Source organism: Mus caroli, chromosome 1, assembly GCF_900094665.2.
Source record: "Mus caroli chromosome 1, CAROLI_EIJ_v1.1, whole genome shotgun sequence".
In the NCBI taxonomy this organism is placed as follows: domain Eukaryota; kingdom Metazoa; phylum Chordata; class Mammalia; order Rodentia; family Muridae; genus Mus; species Mus caroli.
This window is the reverse complement of record NC_034570.1, coordinates 31,879,641-31,901,761: the sequence shown is the minus strand read 5'-3', so window position 1 is coordinate 31,901,761 and position 22,121 is coordinate 31,879,641. Positions and strand designations below refer to the sequence as shown.

The following is a 22,121-nucleotide window of genomic DNA, read 5'->3' as shown; positions in this document are numbered from 1 at the left end:
AACTCAGAAATACGCCTGCCTCTGCCTCCCAAGTGCTTGGATCAAAGGCGTGCGCCACCATGCCCAGCTCATTTTGTTTTTCTTGATTGATGGCATCTGAGTGGATGGCTTTGCTGTCATAGTTAAAACAAACCGGACACACCCTTCTTGCCTGGAGGGAATTAAAGTTCTACTCAACATATGGGGAAGAAAATAAATACCAAGCTCTGGACCTTTGTCAACTGCAAATCAAGCAGTTGGCCATTTCCTTCTGATGTGGATGGCTTCCCTGACCTTCAGGGAGGAGCTCTGGCATCCCTAAGAGGCAAAAGCCACAGACCTAGTCACCCATGCATGCCTGTGGTGCACTCATGGCCACGTCCACAGGACTCTTGTCCTGATACTCACTCGCCAAACTCATCTGCCAGCTCAGCTTCTGTGACAGAACGTCGTCACAGCAGATCACCTTTTCGAGAGGCTGGCCACCAGGGGAAGGATGTTTCCTCCTCAGGTGGCTCTGGTGGCTCCCTGGAGATTAGCTCAAGCTGGCCTTAAAACAAGGTCCTTTTCCTGGTTCTCAGTTCTCAGGACCTTGAGGTTGTAGCATAGAAAATGCATCCTTGGGGCTGGAGAGATGGCTCAGTGGTTAAGAGCACTGGCTGCTCTTCCAGAGGTCCTGAGTTCAATTCCCAGCAACCACATGGTGGCTCACAACCATCAGGGTATTAAACCAGAAAGGATTTATTTCCTAAAAACCCCTTGGCTTCCCAGATGATAGAAACAAAGAACAAAAAGTAATATGAGTTCCTCAGAGAAATTATACAAACTTGTGTGTCTCCCCTTGGCGATGGATTTCCAACAACAGAAACAATTCTGGAATGGTTTGCTGGTGTCTGGAGAAGATGGTAAGTAGGAAAAGAGAGAGGCAAAGCGGGGCTTCCGTGCAGGGGTGGGGGTCTGAGGGGGTGAGGGGGTGGTAATGGGGTGGTAGGGTAGAGAGGTGGTGGGGGTTGGGGTGGTGGTGCCGTGGCTTCTGGGGTCGGGAAAGGAAAAGCTAGTGTGCTTGCCTGGAGCTTGGGTACTTAATCCTCCTGCAAGTTGCTCCAAGTGTTCACATCACTTCTGGCCGTGGGCCAGGCCCTGCAGGGAGGCAGCAAGACCGCAGCACCACAGGAATAAGAATGGTTTCAATGACTCAGGCCTGTCCTGCCTGAGGTGACTGTGCCAGCAGCCCCACCCACTTCTTCCCAGCCTTTCTGTTCACAATGCACTGTTATTATGAGGAACAAATTGTGTGTGTGTGTGTGTGTGTGTGTGTGTGTGCTTAGGGTTGGGGGAAGAGAGGAAAAGCACTTGGCTAAATCCAGGCTTCTGGGTAAATAAGGTTTCATGATTTCAATTCCCCCCAGTTTCTGAGCCTTAGCTTCTACTCAATTTCCTTCTGTTCGCCCCTGAGCAGGGTGGTGAGCCAGGCTTTGGGGGACTTTTGCCTTCTGTACTTCCAACCTTTTCAGGTGAAGGGAGTCTGGAACCTTCTTCATTGGGGGTGAGGGGAGGGAGCAGCTCTTGCTATCCTCATCTGCACAGACCAGACATGGCTCTCCAGGGTGCCCTCTCCTGAAGATGTAACTTCTCTCTTCCAATCAGCAGGCCAGAAAATTGACCGATGGTAAACGCATCTCCACATTTGGTCTCATGTCTCCTCTCTCCCAACCCCTTTAGGAATCTCTGCTTCAGGTCTATGGCCCCCATCTGTGATCCACCCAAGGATGTGATAGAGGGTACCAGTCAGCTTCATACAAATTACATACTATCTGTCGTAGCAACCCACGAGTGTTGTCCTCCAGTGATTGCTTCCAGGACAAGTTTGTGACATGGAGGTAAGAAAGCCAGGCGGCCTCACAGAGCTAAACTGTACCTTGCAGGGTCACTGTTGATAGCTCATAGGAGATCACTGTGGGAGTCAGTGGCTGGTGGTGCCTCAGCCTGACTTAGTGCTAGGTTTTTTGTTTTTGTTTTGTTTTTTTAAAGATTTATTTATTTTATGTATTTGAGTACACTGTGGCTGTCTTCAGACACACCAGAAGAGGACATCGGATCCTAATACAGATGGTTGTGAGCCACCATGTAGTTGCTGGGAATTGAACTCAGGACCTCTAGAAGAGCAGTCAGTGCTCTTAACCACCAAGTCATCTCTCCAGCCCTGTTTCTGCTATTTTGATTATCTTTCCCTGAGACTTCCTCTCCCCATTTAAGATGAGGCCTCAGCTGCTTGTTTCTGGATTGTTCTACTTATGTGAAAATCCCCCAATGACGAGAAATTGCTGGGAAACAGTAGAGAACACATGCTGCTCCCGGGGTCCCGGGGCCCTGATTCCACAAGGTGAGGCCCACATGAACAGCTATTTGGCTTTGCAGTTGGGGACTTGGCCTCTAATTAGAAACTCCCCTTCTCCATGGCTCCTCCCACCCTGCATCACCACATCCATCAGCCGCCCTCAGCCAGCTCGGGCATGGCCAGGCATCTCTGGTTTAGTCAGACTTTGCTCTATGTAGTTCTAGAACACCTAACCCTCCAATTATTTGATCACACTAGGAAAAATACTGAATGCAGCAACCGTCTCCGTTAGTCTAAGGTTATAGGAAGATTGATTTAATTGGCTAAGGAGGTCTTTGTTTTTCCAAAAGACATAGAGACAACCCAGCAAGCTACAGAAAATTTAAGGCTCCCTTTCCCTGAAAAGTAAGGAACTGCCGGGGGCAAAGGTCCCACTGGGTCCTTTTAAACCTATCACCCTGCTGAGAGGTGAGTAGAAGGCTAGTGTCTTAGTTAGGGTTTCATTGTTGTGAAAGGACAACAGGACCACAGTAACTTATAAAGGCCAACAATTCATTGGGGCTGGCTTACAGTTTTAAGAGGTTCAGTTCATTATCATCATGGCAGGAAGCATGGCAGCATGCAGGCTGACATGGTCCTGAAGAAGGAGCTGAGAGCTCTACATCTTGATCCTTAGGCAACCAGGAGCAGACTGTCCTTCCCGGGTAGCCAGGAGGAGGGAGAGTCTTCTCGTCACTGGGTGGTGCTTGAGCATATGACCTCAAAGCCCAACCCCACAGTGATTCACTTCCTCCAACAAGGCCACACCCACTCCAACAAGGACACACCCACTCCAACAAGGCCACACCTTCTTCAACAAGGCCATGCCTACTCCAACAAGGCCTCACTTCTTAATAGTGTCACTTTCCCATGGGCCAAGCATATTCAAACCACCACAGCTAGAAACCTTTTTTGGGTGCTGGTAATTGAGCCTGAGTCCTGTGAAACAGCAGCCAGTGTTCTTTACCACTGAACCGTCTATCCCAACACTTTGTGAGACGGGGTCTCTCACCAACCTGGAACTCACTAAATAGGTCAAGATGGTCATCCAGCAAGCTCCAAGGATTCGCTTGTCTTTAAACATGTGCTCTTAGGATTGAACTCAGGTTTTCATGTTTGCAAAGCAGGCACCTCACTTTCTCCCCCACCCTCTGAACTCTCTCTCATTCTAAGAGTGGCTCTGTATTCCACAATCTACTACATGCCCTACAGTACAAAAATGTCTCCCTCATATACATACATGGAAGTACAGTGGAGGTTCCAGAAAGATCCATGAGGTTTCTCCTGAAGTTTCACTGCTGTCTCTCTCCAGGGACCTTGTATGTTCACTTAGAAACCCCAGACTTGAGCCTTTCTTTTTATCAGCACAAAACCAAGTGGTAGTGTCCCAGCCATACAGGGACCGTCCATTCTCCTCCCACGCTCACATCTTACTAATCTTGGTATACCTCAGAGGAGTCTGACAAAGGAAAATACTTAAATCCTTAAATGCTTCCCAGAAAGCAGGTTCTGGGCAAAAATCCACCTGCTGGTGAACCTTGGGAGGTCAGCTTTCTCTCCAGGTCCAATCTTGCTTCTCTTCTGGGCTGACATGAGCATCCTAAGAAGACCTTTGGATGCCCAGTGATTAGTGAGCTGTGGTGGGCTGTAAAAGACATAGCCCCGTGGTCACAGGTACTTCTCACAAATAAGAGAGGCAGAGATTCCCAGGTGTTGGTGGGGGCAGAGAGAAGCGCACCACCAAAGGGCACAGCTGCAGTTGCTTGGGGGAGGAGGGTTGGGTGATGCAAGAAGGTACACAGGAGTCTTGGCTCTACAGACGCTCCTACCAGAAGCAAGCCATCTCTCCATCCTCCCCCTCCTCCATGCTTACCTCCCTCACACCCCTCTCCCCACCCAGTGCTTCCTGCTCTGATGTGACTGATTCTGCAGGTTGATCATTCTAACCTGTGGCTCTTCTCACTAGGAAATGCTTGCACCTCTATAATGTTCCACTTGTGTGTCTCCTCAACTCTCCTTGTGCAAAACAGGCCCTGCATTTGAGCAAGATGGCTCATAATATAATCTGGGATGAGGGTTCTCGTAGAGAGAGACAGCTGAGGTCAGAAACTCCTGATCTGGGAAGCTTTGTGCAGGATGGGTCAGGTTTAAATGAAGCTGGAAACTGGCTCAAGGGCTCTCTGGACTCAGGATGGAGAATGTTAGCGCATGCAGCAATGTTAGATAGAGCATTCAGTAATCCCCAAAGGGCATGTGCTTCCTTTCAGGGATGTCACACAACAGCGTCGCTCTGGGTCTCCTTGGGGCATCTAAGCTGGGTCCCTGTGCTTCTCAGCTATTTCAGCTGGTGCGGCGCAGGAGACCTTACCCTTCCCCTCCGTCTGGTGGCTTCTGTTCTCCTGGGTTGGGCTGGGCATTGCTTTCCCGGGTGGAGACTTCCTTAAGCTCAGATCCATGAAATCGATCCAAAAAGGAGTCAGGTGTCTGGTCTTCATCGTGTAAGTGCCTGGAGGCCCACGCGCGAATCGAGATGATGAGGCGTGACACCCTGGAAGAGGATGGGAGAGATGAGAGAGAATGACAGACAAGAAAAGACCCTGCCTGATCTGGCCTCGAGGAGCCAGAAGAAGCAGAAGTGATCGCCAGAGTGAGTCTGAGACCTGAGGCTCAGGCCTCCATTTCTCCTGAGTCCCCTTCTCCCCCTTCTTCCTTTGCCCTCCAGGCTGGGGCAGAGCCTCACTGACCAGTCTCACCGTGTCTTTATTATGGCTTTGTCCTTCCTACTTTCCCGTGGACGTGCTTCTTCTCATGGGGCATCAGCGAGCATTTCTACTCATTAATCCTTTGGCCCAGGCAGATCTCTTGTTTGTTAGGATCGCTAAGTGAGAACCGGAGAGCGCAGCACCGAAGAGCACTTGCTGCTCTCAAAGAGGACCTGAGTTTGGCTCCCTGCAGTTTAGAACCGTTTCTAAGTCCTGTTCTAGGGGATCAGACGCCCTCCTTGGAACCCGATGGGCAGGAGACACTCACACATGCTGCAATATCTACCTGCCAGGCAAAACATCAGGCACAGAATTAAAGAATAAAACCTTTAAAAAAGTATTGCTTAGCATAGGAGCAGTAAAAGTATACAACCCTTGTGGATTAAATATAAATGTCCCCCATAGGTTCCTATGTTTGAATACTTGGTCTCCAGTTAGCGGCACTTTTTGGGAAAATTGTTCTCAGCTCTACCCAGTGTCCCCTCCGCTGCTCTGCTAAGGGAATAGAAAAATGTCATCCCCACCCCTTCCCACCCCCAGCTCCAGACAACTGACCCACAATGCACCACTCCTGACTCTGAACAACTGACAGCCCCACTATGCTGGAGTTGGGTATTCCACTCAAGGGTATTTCCAGCCCTGTGTCTGTGATGTGATGTAGCCAGAAATGGGGGAGGCATGCAGCCTCACAAAGGCCATGAGGATCTATAGCAGCTGCCTCTCCAGCCTCTCCTCTGCCCCCATGGCTCAATCTCTACAGCAGACTACATGGCTATCCTGACAGTGCTCTGCACAGCCTGCCCAAGGCCTTTTCATCTGCACTGACTTAAAGATGTTCTCTTCCTTGCAACCAGAGTCTTGAGAGAGCAAGTCTTATTAATATAAAACACCGGAAACAGCCAGATACAAGAAGTTCCTTAAAAACTAAGGCATAGGGCTTAGGGAGATGGATCAGTAAATGAAACTCTTATGCAAGCATGAAGACCCTGATTTCAGCTCCCAACACCCATGAAAAAGCCAGCAGGGAGTGTATGTGTCATTTATCATAGCCCCGAGGGACAGACAGGAGGACCTCTGGAGACTAGTGGCTGGCCATGACCTCAGTGAGAGATGTAAGATGAACAGCAGCAGAGACACCTAATGTCAACCACACACATACACACACACACACATCACACATACACACATTACACACAGACATACACATATATACACACATACCACATACCATACATACATACACATAAAATCACACATAGACACCACACACACAGATCACACACAGACATCACATGCACAGATTACATACAGACATCACACACATACACACATACACACACACACACACAAATACACACACCACACACAGAGAGACACCACACACACATCATTCACAGACATACTACATACACAGAAACATCATATACACACACATCACACACACAGACACACATACACACACTCATATACCACAGACTATACATATATACACACACATCACACACAGATACCATCCACACAGATCATAAACAGATGTCTATGTGTGATCTGTGTATGTGGTGTCTGTATATGATCTATGTGGGTAGTGTCTGAGTATAATCTGTGTGGGTGGTGTCTGTGTGTGATGTGTGTGTGTGCACATGTGTATGGTGTGTGGAATGTGAGTATGTGTGTCTGTGTAGTACCACACAAACAGATCACACACAGATACCATATGCACACACATACACACACAGGCACCACACATACATATCACACACACAGACATACTACACACAGACACCACATACACACATCACATATACACAGAGACAACACACACATCCACATCACACACACAGAGACAATACACACATCACACAGACATACTACACACACATACAGACCCACACATACAAACACATACTCACATACCCCCCCACACCTCCCAGAAGAAACATTCTCTACAATTAAAAATATAATGAATAAATTATCTATCTATTCATGGCCCGTTTATGAATTTATCGTTTATTTGACGGTCAGCTTACCAGCAGTACAGATGGCATGACTGTAAAACTGTTGGATTGGTTTAAGAAAATTACTGGAAAGTAATGATCGTGGCGTCCGTGAGCACCTGCCGAGACGCCCACACACCAGTATTGCTAGAAGCAGTTTCAGATAAGGCTCAGAAAAGGGAAATGACTTTCTTCATGTTAAAGCCAGGCACAGGTCCCCTCAGAGGGAAGCTCGGACACTTGCTAACCTGCTGGGTGCTTTTGCGAAGATGCGAAGATATGAAGATGCGTGTTACAGATCCTAGACACACTGAGGAACCCTCCATAGCTATATCATCCTCACTGTATCACTGTGTGTCACTGTGTATCACTGTGTCCATCCAGGGTTGTAGCACAGGCTACCCTGTCTTAAGTGGTCTCTGCTGCCTTTGCGCTGCATTTCTCCAGTGCTGGGAAACAACGTTACTTTTTTTTTGTTAAAGTATTTTCAAGCCATAGCTGTTCATCTTCAACTTTTCTGAGCTCAGACCATCAGGCTAAAAAGAACAGAACTAGTCACTGTTAGATTTTAGGGGATTCTGTTCCTTGCCCCCCCCCCCCATTCTTCAAACCTTCAACCCTATCTGGCATGCAGTCTGAGGTACCTCCACATTCTTTCTGCCTCAGTCTCTCTAGTCTCAATGAAGACTGTGCGAAGTCAGTTACCTGGCTGGTCCCTGGCTTGTGACTACGCTCCGTGCGGATCCAGCCAGTCCTCGGGTCTCCATGGCGATCCCTTGCTGCAGTGTGGAAGATGTCTCCTCACATGGTGAGTGAGACCTGGGAAATCAAATATGCAGCATGCTAATTGATTTCAAGCTCATCCACCTTTCGGGCAGTCAGAAGTGAGACGGGCAGCAGGGGGCAGACACCATTGCAGGTTCTCAAACCAGGGTCTGCTGCAAATCTTACTCCAGAGATACAATGACCCTTTCTTTTATATTAATTTATTGTGGAATATATGGTATATAGGTATACACATGTGCATGTACATACCGTGCAAGTGTGGACAGACACTTCAGGGGACAGACAACGTGTGGGAGTTGGTTCTGCCCTTCTACAGGTGTGTCCCAGGGATTGAACTCAGATTCTCAGGCTTAGCAGCAATCTCCTTTACCTGCTGAGCCATATTGTTGACCCTAAGTGACTCTGACCAGGGAGAGCAGCTTTTGATCAGTTACTGTACATGAGGAAGGTGAAGGCAGTAGAGCCAGCAGAAAGCGTTAGCATGCTCTCCACTGGAGGTGGGGCCAGGGGAGGTCCCAGTACCCACTGTCTTGGACCATAGTCCATGTTCCCATGCAATGTTTCCCAAACAAAGATCTCTTCACGCCAATGTATTGCTTACTTCTGTAGCAAGTCTATGTCCTGGAAGCCTTTCCTGCCCTGTGCATGGTGGGGGCACTTTCTGGGCAGTTATGCACTTGCCTGGCAGGCTTCCTACCATTCTGGATCATGCCACGGATTTGGCCTATCTCTCCAAGCAACAGTTAAAATAATTTGAACAGTGTTTCCAAGACAAATTCATTCACCCTTTACCCAGCCCTGCCTCTGTCCCCAGCAACAGAGCAGTACTCGGAGCCACTCTGTGCATTCAGGGTGAACAGCATGTGCTGAGGGTGCTATGACCTTACTGCTTGCTTTTGGACCTGGGGACAAGGGACTGAGGCGCATATTTTACATACCAAAGCAGACCCGGCCTCCAGGTTCTCCCAGCATCCTTCAGTCTCTATCAGGCATACCCTACTCTGTTGGGAAAAGGGGGGGGGGGGCTGGGGAAGAAGGAGGGGGAGAATATGCCACGTCCAGCCAGAGTTCCTGTACTCTGGGCAGGCAGACATGGGGAGACTGCCAGTTGCTTTCCACATGGCCCCGGGTGGGCATCTAAGCCTCTGACCCACGCAGAGGGGAGGGTGGGGGTGGAGAAGGGGCAGCCCCCGACCGGGGACCCCAGGGCGACATGCCCCAGGGTTATAGGAGAGAGGGATAAGGAAAGAGGTTCCCAACACTTGTGAGAGTGGCGCAGCGGATCTAGATGGAGCAGAGACTCTCTATGATTTAAGAGCTTTATTATAGAAATGCAGGGAGATAGAGAGAAGGTAGAAAAGGAGAGAGAAAGAGAGAGAGAGAGAGAAAGAGAGTGAGAGAGGAGAGAAGACAGAGAGGAGTGATGGGGAGAGAGTGAGGGGTAAGAAGAGAGACAAGAGAGTGGGAAGTAAGAGAGAGAGGTGGGGACTGAACACCCCTTTTTATGGCTCTCACTGTTGCTAGGTGACTGGGGAGGAGTTTAGCCTGAAGGTCAGAAGCTTGGGCCATTGCTTATGTGACTACTGACCATGCTTCTCTTGTGGGGGCTGTGGGAGGTGGTACCTTAGGCAGAGGCCGGAGTTCCAGGAACATGAGGGAACTCCTACTGTGTCCCACCCCCGTAATGTAGGTGAATTATGACCATCGGGGTTCAGACCTCAGCTCGACTGGAGACCAGCCTGCAATTCCCCACACTACTCCCAACCCTGAACGTTCCAGTTCCCAGAGGCTCTTTACTATGTAATCCAGACATTTTGGTCTCCCAACTCTCTCCTCTCTCTCTGTGCATGCTCTCTTTCTCTCTCTTCCCCATCTCCTCTTTCTTTCTTCCCATGGTAACTTCCCTGGCTTCTTTTCTTGGGGGCAGTGAACTTGCCTGCCCAAAAGCAGCTTCCCAATAAACATATATATACATATATATGTGTGTGTGTATATGTGTGTGTATGTGTGTGTACATGTATGTGTGTGTATATATGTATAAATATGTATATAAGTATACACACACATATCTGTCTTGAATTGGCTCATTTCATCATCAGCAGAGAAATAACTTATCACACCTTGGTACAGAGAGAGCTGTGCTGGTGTCTGACAAACTGCCTAAAATAAGACAGGGGATTCATTGATTTATATTCTCTCTCCCTCTCTCCCTCCCTCCTTTTAAACCCACCCTAAAGCTAAATTTGGCCAGTCTGATTAAAAGCCAGCCAGGCAATGTCCCCTAAGGATCTGCGCTTCACTTCCGTGACTCTAGAGGAAACCCAGCAAGGCAAATTAATTCTATCACACGGCCTGCTCCACACTAATCGGCTTTCTTAGCGAGATGGTTGAAGCGGGAGGCAAACGTTAGCTTCAGGGGAAAGCTCCACTCCCTGTGATGTGTGATTAAGTCAGAGTCCTTGGGTCCCAGGTGTTGAGTCCCTTCCAGCATCGTGTGTCCCACAGGGGATGGGGTGGGATGGGGACTCATTTCCTTGAACAGCTTGTCCAGGATGTCTTTGAATAGCCATGCTTGCCAGCAAGCACCCCCTCCTCCCAGCAAGGTCACTTTTCTGCTGGGAGCACATGGACTTGGACAGCTCCATCGACTGTGGGGCCGGCTTCAGTGATAGAGACCTGTACACTGTCTGGCTCTTCAGGGCACAGATCTCACTCATTATTCCTCAGGTTCGAGTCTCCCCTAAGCATAGTCATCTCACCGTGACAACATTCTGACATCTAGTTTGGCCATGCAGGGAGACTGAGACCACTCTATGATTATTGGGGCCAAGCTAGGAGGTCTGTTTTGGTTTGTGTGGTTCTGGTGACTCTCAGACAAACCCCAAAGCCTTGGGACACAGGTTGCTGATGACCCCGATGTCCCTATCTTGCACAAGTGTGACTGATTTTTAAAATTTTACAGTTGAATATCAGGCCTCCCCATTTATCTGAGTCACATGATGTTTTGGGTTCTTTGGTGTACGGAGGAATCATATTTTTTTTGTGTGTGTCATCTCCCAACGTGATCACATTGACTGACGTATTATTGTGTATCATCAACTGCAACCATTTTGCATTGTGCCCATGCAATACCTCTGGAAGAGACCAAACAGAAGTCCAGAGGGCTTAAGTAACTTCCCTGAGGTCACACGGACAGACAGCAAAGGGACAATTCTGATATGATTTCACCCCACTTACAAAGCTGCCCGAATCTGCTCCGTGGAGTCAACCTTTGTGTTTTAACAGATAGTGTAAATGAAAACAAAGTTGAATGGGTAGCTGGGGACCATCTCCACGACTGGGGACTGGTCCCACGACAAGCTATCAAAGGTGTGGCTCTGGCTTACTCGGCTGTATTACATGAGTAGGACTCTAGTTTTAAGCTGCTGGATGCAAATCTCCCACTGCACCCTTTAGAGATGATTCACATCTTACCACTACGCACAGAAAAGACACTGCCAGAGGTCCTGCTTGCTGTACAGCAGATGCTATGGTTGCCCTCCTGACATTCTGTAGACAACAAGAGTGGGAGGTGCATCCCATAATGCCTCGGTCTGTTTTAGGAGGTCATAACAGGGAAAAGGGCATCTCTCTTGAGTCCTTGAATCTGAGAAGCTGGCCTGGCCTGGGAGGTGGGTAGCAGCTGATGGCCAGAGCTCTGTCAGAGCACTCAGAGCACGTGTGTGTCTGGAAGATGCAGAGGCAGTTCTGAGGATGGAGGTGTTCTCTCTCTACTCGAAGCTCTCAGGGGAGGCTCTGGCTTCATGTAGCCCACCCAGCACTTCCACTTAGTCTTCTGTCTGATCCCTGCACAGTACCGAACCTACTGGCATGGGGACAAAGGAATAGAACTCATGACGTGTGAGGTGGGCAAGGCAGAGCTGTGAGACACTGCACACAGACTACCTCATACCTGCTCTCAAGCCAGAAAGAATTTTTTTTTTAAATTGTGCTATCCTGTGGTGGTTTAATCATTGCTCTAATGCTCCGGCCCTGAAAGGCACACTTACACCCCGAGAATGAGAAGACTCTTCTATGATGTGAATTCAGGCCACCCAGGGAGGCCATTTCTTGATGCAGCTCCTCACTTGCTTCATGATGCCTGGAATTCTGCTGTTGATTATGTATGTCTGGTGGGCATTTACATAGCAAACCTTATTATAGCCTGTGCCCTCCAAAGATGATCAGCTCAACAAGGGAACATAGATACCACAGGAATCCTATCAGATTGCCATGGATTGAAGAACTCCCACCAGCTAGTAACACACACTCTATGTCGTACCACTGTGTCATTCCCTGACAAGACTTCTGGGAAGGAATCCCCACTGTCAACTACATGGCTGTCATTGCTTCTCAGAGACACTCATCTTAGCAAGCACATGGAAGAGAGATAGACAGAGCAGAGAAGAATGGAGTATCTGAGGTGACATTTGAGCCCAGTACGAAAGACATGGGTACCAAAATGGAGAAGCTAGGTAGTCAATGTGGTCTAGAACCTTCCAAGGAAACTGAGAGGCAGAAGACAGAGAGGGCTGCTAGGATCTGATCCCAATGCTGGTGACAACTTCAGGTGCAATGCTGCCTTCCAAAAACAAACTTTAACAGGGTCAGACAGGACCCTGGCATCCCTGACAAGCCAGCCACAGCCAGACGCCCTAAATAAGCCAATCCAAGAGACAAATTAATAGCGAAAGCAGAAAAAGATTTATTTCATGTGGCCACATTGGGAAGAAGGACCAAGAGGTCCAATCATTCCCCGAGTCTATCTTTAGAGTCCTGGCATGAGATAAGACCACAAGTATACAAAGCTAAGTCACTCTAGTTAAAGTATGGCCCTGCTGGTCGTTAGCCCATCTTTGTCTGGGCTCTAGGATCTCCAGTGGTCTGACAAATAGTCAATTATATGTGAAATTTGTCCTCTGGAAATCAGTTCTCCTCTGGTTGGTGTCAGGTTTCAGACTCTTGGCTCTCTGAAGTCAATGGCTACAATGTTGCCAACACCAACCCGAACGATACACTGAAATGACTTTTAAGAGAAGGTTCAGATTGTGGCATCTGATCTCTAAGTCTGTTTGTAGAGGGCAGTGAGATTAGGAAGGTTTCCAGTGCCCCCTATCGCTGAGCGAGGGCAGAGGTGTTAGGGCAGAGGTGTTATAAACAACAGAACAGGTGACTTTGCAGTCTGAGTAACATAACGTTACTCAGGTGACATGGGGTCAGGAGCGCAAACACACATGGCCTGCCTGCATCTGTCTAGAGAACATGATACTATTTCTTTCTTCTTCGCAAGCCCGGAGGACTCTGAATAGTGAGAATCCAGTGCCCTTGGGCACGTGTGACCAGGGAACGGAAGTCAGTGCATTTTTAAGTCTTTTGGTCCTTAAGAAGCAAGGTGCGGATGGTTCCCTTTGGTGATAATTGTTTTGGGCTCTACCCAGTCAGCAGCAAGAATAAAACCTCTTCTCTGTAAGACACAGACCCCTGTGCCTCAAAGCTTGCTCAAAATAGCCACACCAGGAAATGAGTAGGGATTTGGGGTGCCCTCAGACCTCATTATAATTCTCTGTAGCACATCCTGAAGTCTCACTACTGCAGTGCCTTAAAAATATGCTGGATGGCTCCCAGGTGATTGGGTCAAACAACTAAGTAGGAAAGAAAGATCCAAGACTTTTGTGAGACAGTCTTATGTTACTGAGGCTGGCCTTGAACTTATGATTGTACTTCCTCAGGCTTCCAGATATCAAGGTTATAGGTTTGTGCCACCACGCCCAGGTTGAGACATTTTCATTTTTGGTATTTTCAAAGTGTATTTTATTTTCATTCAAAGGGAGCATTTTCATCCTTCCTTCTGACGTTCCCTTAGGAAATTCATTCCGCTAACTTAATAAAGAGAGAGGAAAACGGGGCTTCTGAAGTGCCGAGAGATCTGCTGGCAAGGCTGTCTCAGGGAACAAAGCATTGGTAGTTCTTTCTTGCTGTGGCACTTAGGGAGGGGCTAGTGGCATCCTGATGCTAAAAGGCCCATTCTATGATTGGGAGGGAGCACTGTGTTCTATGTCAGTACACCAACTCTCAATTATTTCTTCCAAAAGGTTCCCCAAAGGACTAGAATTTGAAGGCAATGGTGTGTTTGTCTAAACACCATTTCTCCCTCTAAAATAGTGATTTAAAAAACAAAACAACAACAAAAACAAAACAAAAAAACTTAAAACATTTTGTGTATATGGCAGAGAAATTTTTCAATATCTTTTTAAATTTTTTTTATATATACATGTTTTTGCCTGCATGTACATCTGTGCACCACATGTGTACCTGATGCCTGAGCAGCCGGAAGAGGGCAACAGGTTATTTGGGACTGAAGTGTCAGATTGTTGTGAGCCACCATGTGGGTGTTGGGACTTGAACCCCTAGCCTCTGCAAGAACATCCAGGGCTCTTACTCCTGAGCCCCCTCCCCAGCTCCATTTGCTCAGTCTTATGTGCAGAATAAGTGCTAGATAGTGTTGGGGAGCCCCGGAGGGACCCCGACTCTGCCTCAGTCCCCAAGGCAGCTTTACTTTTATCCTGATCACATGCTGGGCTCTCCTTGCTCATCCCAAGGAACATTCTGGAACTTGTTATTTACATGAAATGTTAGACTCCAATGGCTGCTCAGGCCACAGCATCTTGCAGCAGTTCCCTTCCTCTCTGACAGGTGCTGATAAAGACACCGTGAGTCTCCAGATAACAGGTGTCTCTGTGCCAGCATCTTACCTGTCATTCAGACTGGTATTAGTGGACACACATCCTGCTTACCCCTTTCTCTGTCTCCTGCTTGGGGATCCGAGAGCCTGGCCACAAGCTTGAACTGTGAAGCCACCCCCATTCCCAGTATAAGAGACTTATTCTTCCTCTGTGTGGGTTCCTGTCTCCTCTCACCTGCTGTGCTTCAATCTCTCTGTCTGTCTGTCTATCTGTCTGTCTGTCTATGGCATTAAATAAGTCTTGTAGCCTCAAGGAGCAGTCTCTGTCTCATGTTCTCTATGGTGTCCTAGACTTTTCTTTGGATCAACATCTTTGTTTGAAATAAGGACCAACGACTCGGGCAATAGGAATCAGTTCCCAGGGGTGGGACCCCAACATCTGCTAACACATGTCCTTGAAGGAGCTTCCACGTCAGGTTTGGGCATAATAGAGCCAAAGCACAGGGCCGAGCAGTAACATCAGATTCCTGGGGTTTCAGGTGTTCCTTCCCTCTCAGCATTTGGAAGGGAGGTGAGGTAGGTTTGCAGTTATAGGGACTAGTGTTTGGAAACTGCTGAACCGACGTCGCTTCTTGTGTTAGTTGCTTCGCCGCTGTGTGCCCAAGACAAGCAGCTTAAGGAAGAAGTGTTTAATTTGAGATCTCAGTTGGAAGGCACCGCCCGTCACAAGGCAGTTGATCACACAGCCAGAAAGCAAAGAGAGGCGACTACTGGTGCTCCTGCTAGCGTTCCCCTATGATTCAGGCTGGGGGCCAGCCCTTGCCAAGGTATTCACAGTGAGGGTGGAGCTCTTCTGTACCCCAGACAACCCAAACCGGAAGCTCTCTCACGGGCATGCTCAGAACTGTGACTCCTGGGGCAGTCTAGAGCCCGTTAAGCCAAGTACCAATATCAGCCACCACATTGGTTGCGCTACGAGTTTGCTGTGGACTTGCCCGGTACGAATCCAGACAAACGAAAGCGCAAAGGCTTCTGGGAGAGGAAGGGAGGCTTGCAACCGAGTGAGAAGAAATGGTGGATGATGGATGGGGAGTAAAGGGCTGTCATGGCTGCTTAGAGCCTCGAGTTACCATGCATTTATGTTCGATAAGAGGGAGACATTTCTAGCCTTATATGGACACTTCTATAGCAGTCGGACAAAATGGCGAGCATGAGCAAGTTTCTCGTGGCTCAACATGAACTCCACAGCAAGAACTTAAGACCCACAGACTCCTGAGATGGCTCAGCAGGGAAGGAAGGCTTGGTCATGCAAGTCTGAAAAACTGAGTTTGATTCTTAGAACTCCCAGTGTAGAAGGAGAGCGCCAACTCTCCTGACCTCCGCATGCACACTGTAACACCTCTGCACCCTTAATAAAATAAGAAATTAATAAATGTACTAGTCACTGAATAGGTTTCCTCCTGTGTTTAACTTGGACCAGGACCTGAGGGGAAATGCTGTCCCATTTCACAAACGAAAGTGTCGAGGCACGAAGGTCTCTAGACCTGCTAGACCAGAATTGCTAGTCAGTCCTCAGTTTTCATATGGCCACCTGTGTCTGGGTGTCACTGATGTACCTGACAGCTTGGCTGGGGAGGGGAAACTCATTCCCCACAAAGGCTCAGGTCACTTTCTGCCTCCTGGCCATGCCTTAGAAATGAAGGGCAGGGGGGCATCTAACTTATGGGGTCTCCCTGTGCTCAGAACAGGGGCTGGTGTAGGACAACCCAGTATAATTTCTGTGTATCCCTGGGGTCCTGTGGTAGCCTGGATACATTTTGTGTGTGTGTGTGTGGTAGAATTATACTTGCTGCCATTTGAGTCTTCATTTGCTGACCTTCTTAAAGTAACATAACTGTATTTAATATGTGTGTGCAAATGAGTGTGTGTGGGGTACACATGAATGCATGTCATGTGTGTATATATGTTTGTATGTGTATATGTGCATGTGCATGGGTATGTTATTCATGCCTGTGTCTATGGATGCGACTGTGCAGTGCATACTTGTGTGTGCAAGTGTGTGTGTGTGCTCAAGCATGCATGTGTTTACATGTAAATGTGTATGCATGTGTGCATGCACATGCCTGTGTCTGTGTGTGCATGTATGTGTATATGTGTATGCTCTCATGCATGTGTATGTACAAGGATTCTCACATGTGCAGAGGCAGAAGACAGCCTAGGGTATCATTCTTAGGAACAACATGTACTTCCTTTGAGACCATGTCTCTCACTGGCTAGATTGAGCCAGTTAACCCAGAAACAGCTCTGTCCTCCACAGAGCTGGGGCTACAAGTACATGCCAGGTTCAGATTCGGATCTTCATGCTTGTAAGGCAAGTGCTTTACCAGACTGAACGATCCCCTCTGTCTTGTGATCCCCACATTTCCCATTTAATTGTAAACTTGGAAATCAAGTATTTAAATAAGGAACTATTATTAAATAAGAATAGATTGGTACTGTGAGGACTAGTGTGATGATACAACCTGACAGGATCTAGAATCCTCTGGGAAATGGGCCTCCGTCTGACCACACAGAAGAGGATAGTTAGAGTTAGCTGAAGAGAAGACATGTCCACTGAGGGTGGCAACCATTCCCTGGCTGGGATGTGGGATGGAGGGTATGCGAGAAGGCAAGCTGAGCAGCATCTTTTATGACTCTACCTTCTGACTGTGGATGTCGATGTGGATGTGACTGGGGATCTGACTGTGACTGTGGATCTGACTGTGACTGTAGATCTGACTGTGGATCTGACTGTGACTGTAGATCTGACTGTGGATCTGACTGTGACTGTGGATGTAACTGTGGATGTGACGTGGGTGTGACTGTGACTGTGGATGTGACGTGGGTGTGACTGTGGATGTGACTACCATTACTAGCTGTTTCAGGTTCCTGCTGCCCTGACTTCCCCACCATAATGTCTGTGCCCTGAACTGTGAGCCACGGCAACCCTTTCCCCCTTAAGATGCTTTGGTCAGGGTATTTGTTCCACGGGACAGGGGAAGAAACTAAGGCAGTACAGTGAACTGCGAATCACCTGGGTGCCATCTCAGGGCTGGCCAACACTAAGACACTCTTTGCCATGATCTAGGACGTGGGCACCATGCTTGAAACAAGCCCATCTTACCTGCCCAGGCCGTTCTCTACGTGGTCGAGATCTCTGTCTGCGTCCTTTATTGAAAGTTGGGTCGGGGAGGGCTGTGAGCACTGGGTATTCACCTTAGCCATCTCTGCACAGGTCACATTCAGCCCCAGGGTGGCCTGCTGTAACATGAACACAGAGTAGGTATAGCATCAGGGCTCCTGCAAAGCCAACTTACTGTAAACAAAGGTTCTCAAAGCGCTGGTTTTCCTTTTTTAAAGGATTTATTTTTAAATACGGACCTTTTGTCTGCATGTGCCTCGTGTGAATGCCCACTGTCTATGGATGCCAGAAGAATGAGTCGGATTCTCAGGAGCTGGAGTTATAGACAGTTTTTAGCCACCCTATGAATACTGTGAACCAAACATGGTTCTCTTGTAAGAGTAGCAAGTGCTCTTGTTAACCATTGAGCCATCTCTCCATCCTCAATATACCTTGTTCAGCTTAGTGGCCCATTGCATTTGCTTACTGTACGTAGTAAGTAATAGTAGTATCAGTAGATTGCACTTGCTTAGTGTAATAATAAATAAGATAAATAATCATTTTAAAAATTGGTAGATTGGACTTGCCCAGTGTAAGTTACAAAATAGGAGGGTTTATTTTCAAAATGAAAGTTTCTGAGTCACTGTAGAAGCACAGGTCCAATTACAGCAGAGCGCAGGAGACTGGGAGCTTGCCAATGTAGCCTGCTCTGACTCCGTTAGAAGCCGAGAGTAGAAAATTACCAAGAGGCAAGCTTTGTTGACAACCTGCAGACATAGCAATCATGTACTCCGTAAACTCTAAAGGAAATGGGATAGAAAACAGCGATGAAATCACATATGGTTTCTGTTGAGGGGGGGGGGGGAAGAGGAATGTAATCAGCAGAGGGAAAGAAAAATTCCAGATGGTGTTCAAGAGTGCTCAGCCAATGAGGAGAGGGAGGGCGTGGCCTGAGTCAGATTTGGAAAAAAACGGTTCTCTGTGCTAAATCTGTGTCTCGGTGACACCTGAGTTTGCGAAGTTGCAAAACAAACTGCTGTCACTGCTACTCTGCACCTCCAGTGCTCTTATTATGAAGTCAGGGTCCACATTTCTGACACTTAACATATGTGGGGTTCTGAGTTTAATACTAGCACTGAAAACAAACAAGCATCAATAACAACTGAACAAGTTCTGATCCCAGACTCAGCATGTGAAAGAAAGTAACAATGTTCGGTATTCATAAAACCCTTAAAGTTGAGAACCCCGGCCAGGTGTGATGTCATCTCAACACTCAGGAGACAGAGGCAGGGGGCTGCAGGGAGTTCAAGGCCCGCCTGGCTTATATGGTAATCTGCAGGCCAGCCAATGCTGCTTAGTGAGGTCCTATTTAAAAACAGGTGATGTCAAATGTAAGACACACTCACCTCATTCAATGATTACAATGAGCTTTTTGTAGCCGTTATCCCTTCCAATAGATGGCCATACCAAACTCAGAGATGTGAAGTAGCATAGCATGTCTAGCCAAAATAAGATCAAACCTCCACTGAGGCCTATGCCGCAATTGACACAAGGCTGTCCTGCAGCTGACAGGGGAAGGCGTCCCTGTGGCTGAGGAGAAGAGGAAGCAAATGCAGAAGCACAGATGCTGAGAGTGTTTATTCCTCCTGGAGAGGTCTTCCAGCCTTAAGATAATCCTCTGAGGTTGGGGTCACCCAAACAGGCCAGCACAGGCTCTCTGGAAGGAGCCCCAGAGCCCAAGTGTTTCAAATGTCAGTAGAGGTCACTTCAGGGAGAGATGATAATTTCTAGAAATAGTCCAATGACTCATGGGACTAAATGAATTCTATTTCCAAAGGAAGGTCAATTCAAATTGCCCAGGACACCGTGGGAAGGAGCCAGTGGCCCTGCAACCAAGCTCAGAGCACCGGGCTACCTAGGGCTGACCTGGCTCCGCTGGGCCTTGATTCACCTCTGATGTTTGATAGTTTCAACCTTGAATTCTAGATTTTATAACTTCTAAAGAGAAGTAAGATAAAGCCTGTGGTCTTAGCTAGCTTTAAAAACAATTGCTGTGATAAAGGACCATAAGCAAAGGCAACTTGAGGAAGACAGGGTTTATTTGATCTTACAGCTTATAGTCAAGGCAGGAACTCAAGGCAGGAACCTGGAGGCAGGAACTAATACAGAAGCCATGGAGGAACTGTGCTTCCTGGATTGCTCAGGTTGTTTTTTATACACCCCAGAACCATCTACCCAGGGGCAGTGCCACCCACAGTGGGCTGGGTCATGTCACATCAGTCATTAATCAAGGAAATGCCTCACAGGCTTGACCATAGGCCAATCTGATGAGGGCATCTTCTCAATTGAGAGTCTTTTTCCTGGATACCTCTAGCTTGTGTCCAGTTGACAAAAACTAACCAGGACAGCTTTTTCAAGGACCTGCCACCTAGAGAGGCAGCTGGTAGAACAATGACCCTGCAGGTTGTCCCAAGAAACTTGGACTTTACTCTGACATCCAGTGAGGATGTGTCAGAGATACAAAGGTCCCTCTGGCTACATCAGGAAGGATGTATTCAGGGGGACCTGGGTATGAGTAAGGAGAGCAGCTAAAATCTGCTTCAGGGTCTCAGGAGGAGAGAATAGTGGCCTGCATCAAACAGTCACCTGGCCTTGATAATGAATTGGATAAACTGAAAACCCAGTGAATGGGTAGACTGTGCCAAGATACTGTATCAGTGTGTGTAAGGGCTAGTAGTGGGGGAGGGTCTGAGGATTATGTCATCATAGCTGGCTTTCAGAGCAGGACTGCAAACCACCAAAGCAGGAAACTAAGGAAGAGAACAGGTTTAAGAAGAGAGGGATTGCCAGGCGGTGGTGGCACACACCTTTAATCCCAGCACTTGGGAGGCAGAGGCAGGCAAATTTCTGAGTTCAAGGCCAGCCTGGTCTACAAAGTGAGTTCCAGGACAGCCGGGGCTATACAGAGAAACCCTGTCTCAGAAAACAAAACAAAACAAAACAAACCAACAACCAACCCCCCACCCCAAAAAAGAAGAAGAAGGAGGAGGAGGAGGAGGAGGAGGAGGAGGAGGAGGAGGAGAGGGATTCCAGTTGGAGATGTCTGGTGGCTTTTCTGTGGAAGTACTAAGACAGCATGATAGGGGCAAGATGTAAAAGAAAGAGTTTATTTGGGCTTATGGTTTCTGAGGGTGAGAGTCCGCTGTGATGTGGAAGCACAGCAGCAAGCAACAGGCAGCCAGAGCCAGAGTTGGAGCCAGAGCTCTCATGTCTTTTTTTTTTTTTTTGGACAGGGTTTCTCTGTGTAGCCCTGGCTGTCTTAGAACTCACTCTGTAGACCAGCTGGCCTCAAACTCAGAAATCCTCTTGCCTCTGCCTCCCAAGTGCTGGGATTAAAGATGAGCGACACCACTGCCTGACTTTCTCACATCTTCAGATGCAAAGCACACAGCAGAGAGCAAGCTGAAGATAGTACAGGGTTCTTCTTCTGAAAGCCTGCTGCCCCCAGTGACTTCTTTCAGCAAGGCTGCACCACCTAACCTTCCTCAAACATCATCACCAACTGGGGACCAAGTATTCAAGACTATGGGGGGAATTCCACATTCAAACTACCACACCTGTCTCCACAGACTTTAGAGCGGATGTATGAGATTAACTAAAAGCAATAAACTCAACTTTAAAATGCCCATTCAACATTTTAAAAAAGATTTATTTGTTTTATGTATGTGAGTATACTGTAGCTGTCCTCAGACACACCAGAAGAGGGCATCAGATTCCATTACAGTTGGTTGTGAGCCACCATGTGGTTGCTGGGAATTGAACTCAGGACCTCTGGAAGAGGAAGCAGTGCTCTTAACTGCTGAGCCATCTCTCCAGTCTCCATTCAACATTTTTAACAGAGCAGTTACTATGTGTTAGAGAACACTCTAGAAGCTCAGATTTGTCAGAGAATAATAGATTATAAACCCCAGCTGCTAGAGTGTTCTCTGTCCTCTGTGGAAGGAGCTAACCACCTAGTGGGGTCCACGGCAAACTTTAAAGCAGTTTGGGGGTTTCTGTGGAAAGACAGTCAAGAGACTCTCCTTTGTAAAGGAGACCTCAGTTGAGAAAAGGCCTCCATCAGAGGCAAAGTGTCAGGGGCATTTCCTTGACAATCGGTTGATGTCTGAGGGTCCAGCCCATAGTGAGTGGTGACCTCCCTGAGCAAGTGGTCCTGGGTTGGATTTAAAGTAATCTGAGTAAGACATGAAGAAGAAGAAGAAGAAGAAGAAGAAGAAGAAGAAGAAGAAGAAGAAGAAGAAGAAGAAGGAGAAGGAGAAGGAGAAGGAGAAGGAGAAGGAGA

At 47.8% G+C, this 22,121-nt stretch overlaps 1 protein-coding gene across 2 annotated transcripts in view; it reads right to left on the bottom strand.

The window, feature by feature from the left end:
* Cnga3 (cyclic nucleotide gated channel alpha 3) overlaps positions 1–22,121 on the bottom strand; it is a 45,431-nt gene that overhangs the window by 13,100 nt on the left and 10,210 nt on the right. Inside the window, exons 4-6 of one of the 2 annotated variants that reach the window (XM_021173277.1) lie at positions 17,783–17,919; positions 7,818–7,931; positions 4,725–4,904 (exon numbers count right to left, since the gene is read on the bottom strand). In XM_021173277.1, the coding sequence (XP_021028936.1) occupies positions 4,725–4,904; positions 7,818–7,931; positions 17,783–17,883 (395 nt within the window). In that variant the 5' untranslated portion in view covers positions 17,884–17,919. Of the gene's footprint in view, positions 1–4,724; positions 4,905–7,817; positions 7,932–17,782; positions 17,920–19,185; positions 19,231–22,121 lie in introns of those variants that run through there. The other variant, XM_021173283.2, reaches the window with a different exon arrangement.